This window comes from Ipomoea nil, unplaced genomic scaffold (assembly GCF_001879475.1).
Source record: "Ipomoea nil cultivar Tokyo-kokei standard unplaced genomic scaffold, Asagao_1.1 scaffold1895, whole genome shotgun sequence".
Classification (NCBI taxonomy): domain Eukaryota; kingdom Viridiplantae; phylum Streptophyta; class Magnoliopsida; order Solanales; family Convolvulaceae; genus Ipomoea; species Ipomoea nil.
Genome location: NW_017618323.1, coordinates 166,494 through 176,119, shown reverse-complemented (window position 1 = coordinate 176,119; position 9,626 = coordinate 166,494). Strand labels below are relative to the sequence as shown.

At 41.6% G+C, this 9,626-nt stretch overlaps 1 protein-coding gene across 1 annotated transcript; it reads right to left on the bottom strand.

The window, feature by feature from the left end:
* Nucleotides 1-1,200: 1,200 nt before the first annotated feature.
* Nucleotides 1,201-1,926, bottom strand: LOC109193502. The gene has a single exon (XM_019344342.1). It carries the CDS (start codon nucleotides 1,924-1,926, stop codon nucleotides 1,201-1,203), a length of 726 nt encoding a protein of 241 aa, XP_019199887.1.
* Nucleotides 1,927-9,626: the final 7,700 nt, after the last annotated feature.

The window sequence follows — 9,626 nt, the reverse complement described above, 5'->3', positions numbered from 1 at the left end:
AAATATGCAGCGGTCCTTAACACATACATCCACAATGAAGAAGGTAAGATACAATTACTTACCATACTCCTAACCATATCCATGAGGGTTCGATTCCGCCTTTCAGCCACGCCGTTCTGCTGTGGTGTTCCAGGCATTGTATACTATGCACAAATGCCCCTGCTTTCGAGGAATTTAGCAAAAGGACCTGGACATTGTCCTTTTTCGTCAGACCTACCATAATATTCACCCCCCCCCCCCCCCCCGGTCTGACCTCACAATTTTGACTTTTCTATCTAACTGCCTTTCAACCTCATTAATGAACACCTCTAAAGTGCCCACAGACTGAGATTTATCATGCAGTAGATATATATAGCCATATCGTGAGTAGTCATCTATAAAGGTGATGAAGTACCTTTCGCCGCCCCAAGAAGGAACATCGAAAGGTCCACAAATGTCGGTGTGAATTATTTCAAGCAGCTCACTACTTCTTGTAGCAGGTTTCTTGGTTATGTGTTTGGTTTGTTTTCCTTTAATACAATCCACACACACATCCCAATCACTAAAATCCAAAGCAGGGAGGATTTCATTTTTCTCCAACCTTACTAACCTTTCCTTGGATATGTGTCCCAAACGTTTATGCCACAAGTAAGCAGAGTTTTCCGTTAATGCACTACGTTTAACTCCTATACTACTCTCAACATGAAATAAGGATTCAGCAAAATTTACATCAAGATTAAAACGATAAAGAGAATCAATTAAAGTACCAAAACCATAATATTTATTGTCCTTACATAAATGAAAAGTACGATTCTCAAATTTGATGTAAAATCCCAACATATCCAACTTACTAATTGAAACAAGATTTCTAGCACAGTCAGGGACATAGAGACAATTTGCTAGATCCAAATGATATCCAGTATCTAGGATCAATCTATACGTCCCTATTCCCTCTATTCGTGCCTTCATCCTGTTTCCCATAAACAAGAATTCATCAGTTTTTCTTGTGGGTTGGATCGAACTGAATCCCTGCAAAATATGAGAGACATGAGTAGTAGCGCCGGAATCTAACCACCAGGTATTGTTTGGTACTTCTATAAGGTTTGATTCAAAAAACATAGAGATAGAATCATTACCCTTCTTTTCAAACCAAGCTTTTCTTTTCGGACAATCTTTCTTCAAATGCCCCATTTTGTTACAAAAGAAGCACTTGACTCTTTTCTAGGCTTGACCCGACTGAGTGTTATGTTGGGTCTTGCCCTTTTTTCCTGGTTTTCTTTTATTGGTGCTTGAATTTCCTTGAGATGTGAAGTGGATGGAGTGATCTCTTAACTTCTTTAATCTCGTTTCCTCTTGAGCCAGCAAATGTTTGGTTTCTTTAAAAATCCATTTTTCTTTAAGAGTATTGTAGTTCACATGGAATTGTCCAAACTCTGCTGGTGGAAGTGAGTTAATGACTAGATGAACTAGCCATGATTCAGACAACCCCATCCCCATCCCCTTTAATTTTGCTGCAATATTGGCCATTTGATCGCAGTGATCATGGATTGGCATAGACCAATCAAACTTCTTAGAAGTCAATTCCGTCATCAGGTTCCCTAGAATTGACTTATCTGCAATTTCAGACATAGATAGCTCTTTCACTATTTCTAGAAATTCAGATGCAATGTCCACTTTTGGCATCATCGGCTTCATATTTTCTGCCATGGTAATCTTCATGAGGTTTAAACACATTTTATTGGACCTCATCCATTCTTCATGATATTCCTTCTCTTCTTGCGAGCTTTTGTCTGTGAGGGCTGCAGGTTCCTTTGTGTTTAAGGAAAGGTCTAGTCTAGTTAAGCCCAAGTAGAATTGGACTTGTTCAGACCAGTCTTGATAATTGAGGCCATTGAACCTCACAACAGCATTCAATGAAGCCGAGAATTGAGCAAAAGCTGATTCCATATTTACACTTTAATGCTCATATTTACACTTTAATGCTTTTATGCTAAGCGTATAACCAATTTAGACTTTACATAACTTTAATAGATACCAACAATACATAAAACAATATTAATAATAATCAAGTACTAGTCAAATAACCAAGTCATCTTTGGATAAACAAAGCACTAAAATCATATTCTTTAAGTATTATAAATTATTTGCAGTGATTCACCTTTGGGGCAATCTCATAGCAATATAATTTATAATTATTGCAATTGTCATCTAAGGCATCTCAATGATTTGGGCAAAATAAATTCTATTTTTAATCAACATCTATCTCCATCTAGCTAGATCACTTTGGTGACTAACAAGCTAAAAAAAAATAGACATCCTTAATGAGTGAAATAGAATTTTATTGCCATACACAACATTCATTTAGTCCAAATATTATATAACATGGTCACTTTGGTGACTCTCAGAATCCTTAATAGACTAAAAACAATTTAAGTAGGAAAATTTTAATTTATTTTAATCTAATTGTTCCTTAGCCGGGGGCCACTTTGGTGACTAACAAGCTCCTCACAACAATAGACAAAATAACAACAATAATAATAATAATAACAATAATAATTTGAAAGCCATACAAATCCACGAATCACCAAACCATAATAATTCATGAATCCAACAAATCTTTTCTTCTCAAACTATCATCGATAATAATAATAATAATAATAATAATAATAATAATAATAATATATTATTATTATTATTATTATTATTATTAAAATATATTATTATTGAGGTCCAGATATGGAACGAGGGCGGCGGCCACGCCCATGGCTGCCGCCCTCGTTCCAGACGACCATGGGCGACAGCAACGGCCGTCTGACGAGGACAGTCAGTGCTGTAATCTTTTTTTCTTTTTTTTTTCTTTTTTTTTCTTTTTTTTTTTTAATTTTCTTAATTTTTAATAAATAAATTTTAAAAATTTTAAAATAAAAATTATTTAAAAAGACACGTGTCAAATTTTTGAAGAAGTAACCTGCTAAATAGGTAAATTTAGACTTAATTGAACAATTTTACAGGTTTAGGGGATCTAAATGAAGCTTTTTCTACTTAAGGGATCCAATTGCACTATTTACTTAACTTAAGAGGTCAATTTGACCCTTTTTTCATTAACTTATTAACTACTAGCTTTTCAACTTTCAAATAAATATTCCAAATAAAGCCATAATATTATTGTTCCCAAAAAAAGCCATAATATTATTAACAGTATGGGACAATTGCTCTTTGTAGATATTTATTCTTAATTCTTAAAGTACCTTTGAAAATTCGAAAAAAAATGATTTCAAAAGTCATTTTCTGAAATTAAGTTTGTCTTCTTATTTTTCCAAATTTATAATTTTAAATTACTATATTGGTATCAATTTAAAATTATTAAAATAATATAAGAAATAATTTTGTAATATATTTTTTATAAATAATAAATCAAACATAAAAAATATGAAATTTTAAATTTCAGTCAAATATAACAAAATAAAAATGATTTTTTAAAAGATAATTAATTATAAAAATTATTATCTAAATTTTCAAACGTTATAAAATGCTGTAAATTTTGCTTGAATAAATTCGAAAGGGTAAGTGGGTAACTTTATGAGATGCGGGGCAACCGGGCATGAAGTTGAAGGTGGTGGATAAAAGTAGAAACTGCTGAAGTTACCGTTGGATTATAAGGTAAGCCCACTGCGACACGTGTACGCTTAAGCAGAATATCTCTACGGCACAGCCGTTTTAACTGCTAAAAATTCACCTGCTTCTCTGCTGACACCTCACTGCTTACTATTCCGAATCATCTGTGACAGCACAACAAACATTTCTTTATTTGCTTATAGCAATTTTTTTTTCTGATTTATCCATATATTTATCAGTTATCACCTCAATTATATTAAAAGTGAAAATTTTTCCCTTTTATATTAGATATATATTTTTACTCTTAAAAATAAGTATTTCATTTATTTTTCTTCTCTAATAAATTATTTTTTTTTAAAGCTACTGGACACTGTATCAACCGAATCAAAACAGTAGGAACGGTTCTGGTTACAATTCAGAACCAAAAAAATAAAATAAAATAAAATAATTATTGAATTTAGACTAATTTAAAAATAAAAAATAGAATTTATAAAAATAAATAAATAAATAAAATTTGAATTGATAATCAAATAAGAACAGGACTGTTTCATTAAAAATAGGGGATCTATCTATTTATAGTGATAAGAAACATAGATAAGGACAAAAGTATAGAGGTTATGAGATAATTCAATCTAGATTTATTTGGACTTCACATTATTATTTTCTATAACAAAAATTAAAATGTAATACAAAAATTTTGTCCAAATAAAATGCATAAAAATTCTAAAAAAGAAAAAAAAAATTCAAAATTTAATGTAAAAGTGACATTTTCATGCATATTTAAATACAAAATTTCAATGTCAATTCATTCTAAAATTTTATTTTCAATTGCAAATAGACCAATGTATAGATTCTAAAAACCATAATTATCAAGTATAAAAATAATGATGTTTTATATAAAACATTAAAAAAAAAAAAAAATTGGGGGCCCTGTACCATAACCCGGACATTTGGCTAAGACTGGCCCTGAATAAGGGTTTTTTCTTCTACTTTTGATCCCACGACTATGGGACAATTCAATATTTGGGACTTAATTATTAATTTTTTCATATTTGATTCCACGACTTTTAAATTATTGCTAATGTTTGGCCTCTCTTACCTAATTTTTCATCACCGGTGACCAAATCTAGGGTAATTGACTTATTTTGAAGGGTAAAATTGTCATTTCTTGTCCCCTCCCCAAGAAATTTAAGAGAAATGTAATGAAAAATAACAATTTTAATTTGCTCTTTAAAATAAGTCATCGGTGACCGAAAATTAAATCGAATGTGCCAAAAGTGACAATGGTTTAAAAATCATGTGACAGTCGAAGACCAAATGTGAAAAATATTCTCATACTCGTGAGACTAAAAGTGAAAAAAAAAAATCATCAAATAAATTAAAATAATTAGATTATATTTACTTTGAGATTAATTAAATTACCCAAGTTAAAAATGTACACAATTGAAAAATAACTTAACTTTCAATTTTGTGTAAATTATAAAAGTATAAAGAATTTCAACCGTTTTAATAAATTAAAGGTCAGATGATCTTGCGCCAAAATAACATAGTCAAAATTGGTTTTCAAAAAAAAAAAAAAAAAAACATAGTCAAAATTGAGTAGGTGGCAATGAGTTGGTGCATATATTATATGACATGGTGCAAATAAATTGATGATGAACTATTTATGTGAAATAGATTATTTGAAGTTGGATGAGTTAGATAATATATATTAAAGGGAAAATTGTAAGTTATGTCCCTCACAAATATGACAATTATCAATGTCATTCTTGAATTATTAGTGGTGTAAATGTTACTTTTCAATTTTCAAAACGTGACATATGTTACCTCTTCACTGAATTATTAGTGGTTTAAATGTGGTTACCCGACGTTTTTCATATTCAAAGACCATGTTTTTTTTTTTACTCCATTTTTCTTTCTTCGTTTGTTTTCCTTCCGCTGATAACAATGCTTCTCCTTCTTCCTATTAGGGGAGGTGCAATATATGTCACGTTTTGAAAAATGATGGACAACATTTACACAACTGATAATTTAGGGTGACATTAATAATTCACATATTTGTAAGGGGCATAAATTACAATTTTCCTTATATTAAATATTATGGTAATATTTTAATAGTAACCTAGGATTTATTAACATACTTAATATTATAGCCATTTGATTATAAAAATGAAAATAAAATTGATTGATATATTATACTCACGACCCGACCCGTGGTAGCAACACGGACCCGGAGCACCACGTTAGAGCCCAAAAGCACCCGGTCCACGGTAGCAACACGGGCCCAGAGCACCACGTTGGAGCCCAAAAGCACCCGGCCCACGGCACCATGGAGGTGCCCCGACCCGAACCGAGTTACGTGGGGCTTGGGTCGGGTAGCACAACCCTACCCGGGCTCGGTCCATAGTGAGCTCAAGTAGGGGAGCTCGGGACCCGACCCGACCCTGTCCGCCCGGGTCCCCAGTCAAAGGGTGATCTAACCACCCCCTTTTTAGGGGGAGCGGTTGGGGTTTGTTGCATATAAACCCCCCTTCCCCCCCCCCCCCCCCCCCACCTTGTCTCTTTAGGGCACGTTCATTACATTCTATCAACTTAATTCATATTCTAGCTACTTTGTCTTACCAAATCGTTGTAATAGTCAATTCTACGGCATTTAATATAATATATGGTCTCACGGCCTTTACGACGTCGTTTCGTATTATTTATTATTTATATTACGTTCTTATCCGGATTTATTGATTTGGGTCCACCCTGGGTTAATTAAATCCATCATTGGTGTTCTTGTTGAGAGTTGCTGTACCAGCTCAAGCGTGTTCTATATCCAGTGGTCTACCGCGACCAGCTACTATGGCAAGATCGAAATCCAACTCTCGCCACATCAACGATTCCCGCGGCACCCAGCTCGTCGCAACCGGGAACGGCCCCAACGAGGTCCCCAGCCTTCAATCGGCCACCTCTGCCAGGTCGGGGAGAGACATGAGGGACCGCCTCACCAACCACCGCAGCGACGGAGCCCCACCTCCCGCCCGCCCCCACTCCGCCCCTAGCCCTTGTTCGCGAAGGGGTGGAGGTCTTTGAGCAAGTCTCCACGGTGCTAGACCGGGTCGCACAAGGTTTTCGAGCAAGTGTGTTTGCCGACCCAAGCGTCAACCAAGGGCTGCCAGCACCTCCTCCACCTCCTCCCACCCGGGGGCATAGTGGTCCAAGTACCCGACCACCCCAGGCGCCCGCCACCCAGGGGGAAGTCAATTCGCCCTGCCAGACAAACACACGGGGAGGAGGGGACTCACGGCGCGATCGGCGTCATGAGGACAATGGAAGGAGGTCAAACCAAACCAGGCCCGCCATGGAGAGGTTGGGCAGCCGGGTGCCAGCCCGGGAAAGGTTGGGCCCAAGGCCTACCGCCGACGAGCCTCCACCAGCAGAATTATACTCCCGCAGGCAAGCACAACGACAATCAACCACCCGGAGGTCGCCAAGCCATGGACCCCGAGCCCAGTCGCGACGAGAGGTGGGCTCGCGGAGGTCACCAGGTCAGGGGACCCGAGCCCCACCTTGACGTGAGCAGGCCTCCCGGGTCGAACGATCAGGTGAAACGAATGGTAGAGCTCCGAGCTCCCATCGGGAAGAGGTCGAACAGCTGCGGAAGAGGATGGACGAGTTCTAGAAGAAGATCGACGAGAGGGACGGGTCTCTAGAGCCCCAGGATGCGTTATCCTCCCCGTTCACAAACACCATCATGGAGGAGCCCTTACCTCGAGATTTTCGCTTTCCCACCATTAAAGCGTACTCGGGGACCACGGACCCGTGGCCGCACCTCACTAGGTATAGGGCCGCCATGATGATCACCAGGGCTACCGACGCCATCCTGTGCAGGGGGTTCCTCGCCACCCTAGATGGGCAGGCGTACAATATAATTGGTTCGGATCCCTCCCGGAGGGGTCCATCTCCACCTTTGCGGACCTCACCCGACAATTCCTGTCCCATTTCGCCACCAGCATGCAACGGCAAAAGCAAATCGCCGACCTGTGCGATCTAAAGCAGAGGAGCTCGAAGTCATTAGCCGAGTACCTCAGCAAGTGGAAGAAGGAGGCCATAGGGGTCGCCAACTTTGATGAGAAGTCAGCCATGCCGATCTTCCGAAACAACTTGAGGTCGGGCGCTTTCCACCAGGACCTCATCAGGTACCCCCCCCCCCCCCCCCCCAGGAACTATACCGACCTGATGGACAAGGCAGCCAGGTACGCTAACGCCGAGGCTGCCGAGAAGAGGAAGAAGGAGCACGAGGAAGGGAGAGGTCGGAAAGACAAGGCACCCCAGGAGGAGCGAAAGGCGCCGCGGCCACATCGACGTGAGTATGCTGAGGGGCCCAGGCTGAACCTCACACGCTATCTCACCCCGCTGGCACAACCCGTGGATATCATCTTGGCGCACGTGAAGGACCAGGGGATCGTGGTATTCCCGTAGGAGGAGTGCATGAAGATATCGTTGAGGGGGGACCCCAACAAGTATTGCAGGTTCCACCGGCAGAAGGGACATGACACAGAAGAATACATCCTCCTGAAGAAGCAAATCGAGGAGCTCATCCAAATGGGTTACCTCGGCCAATTCATAAAGAAACCCGGCCAGGCGCAAGGCTAGAAGCAAAGCAATGTATGGAGAAAAGGGGGTGGTCAGGCGCCATCCACCACGACCACAGCTCCGAGGAGGAGGAGAAGATGACGGAGGACTCCCAGCCCCCGAAGAAACGTGTCATCTACGTCATCTTCAGGGGGCCCGAGGGAGGGGACTCGCCAGCCGAGCGGAAGAGGTGGGCGAGAAGCTTGTATGTTGGGGAGGTCACACGAACCCCCCACGAGAAGAAACCGAAGAGGGGGCCCATCACGTTCACCGACGCCGACCTGCCAGACGGGCCCCTCCCCCACCGGGATGCCCTGGTGGTCAAGCTGGACATCAACAACGTGGTGGTGCACCGGGTGCTCGTAGACACGGGTAGCTCGGTGAACGTCATGCACTACGACATGTTCACCAGTTGGGACTCTCAAGAGGGCAGTTGGAGCAAGTATGGACCTCCTGTTCGGGTTCACAGGGGACTCAATTGAGACGGAGGGGTAGAGTTCGTAGTCGTCAAAATCAGTTGCGCCCACAACATTATACTAGGTCGACCCGCCCTAGAAGACCTCAGGTGCGTGATTTCCATGAAGCAGCTGTGCCTCAAGTTCCCGACACCAGCAGGGGTCGGGGTCGCCCGGGGGGACCAAAAGGTAAGTCGCAGCTGCTACTTGAAGGCGTGCCGCCAAAATGGTCAGAAGGACCTCCAGGTCCACACCATCGCCGAGAAGGCATTTCGGGAGGAAGCAGGTCGACCTCGGGCCGAGCCCGTGGTTGAGACAGAGGAGGTCATCCTCGACCTCACCCGACCCGACCGGGTTGTGAAGGTGGGGGTCAGCCTCCCGACCGAGCTCCGGGCATGGATAATAAACACCATCAGGAGCTACAAGGAGGTCTTCGCATGGGGCCTCAAGGATATTTCGGGCCTCAGCCGAGACGTGATCACGCACAAGTTGGCTGTCGACCCCGCGGTCAAGCCAATCCAGCAGCGCTAAAGGTACCTCTTCGCTAAGAGGAGGGAGTTCGTCAAAAAGGAGGTCGACACCCTGCTGTAGATCGGTCATGTCAGGGAGGTCATATACCCCACCTGGCTAGCGAACGTGGTCCTCGCCCCAAAGCCACCCACCTGGAGGATGTGCGTGGACTACACCGACCTCAACAAGGCCTGCCCTATAGATCCCTTCTCTCTCCCCAACATTGACCAACTGGTGGACGAGACTGCAGGTTGTGCCCTCATGAGCTTCCTAGATGCTTTTAGGGGGTACCACCAGATTTTCATAGAGGAGGCCGATGACGAGAAAACAGCCTTCACCAAACCAGAGGGGGTCTATTGCCATAAGGTCATGGCTTTCGGGCTGAAAAATTCAGGTGCCACCTACACCCGAATGGTGGCCAAGGTGTTCAAACAGGTCCTTGGCCGC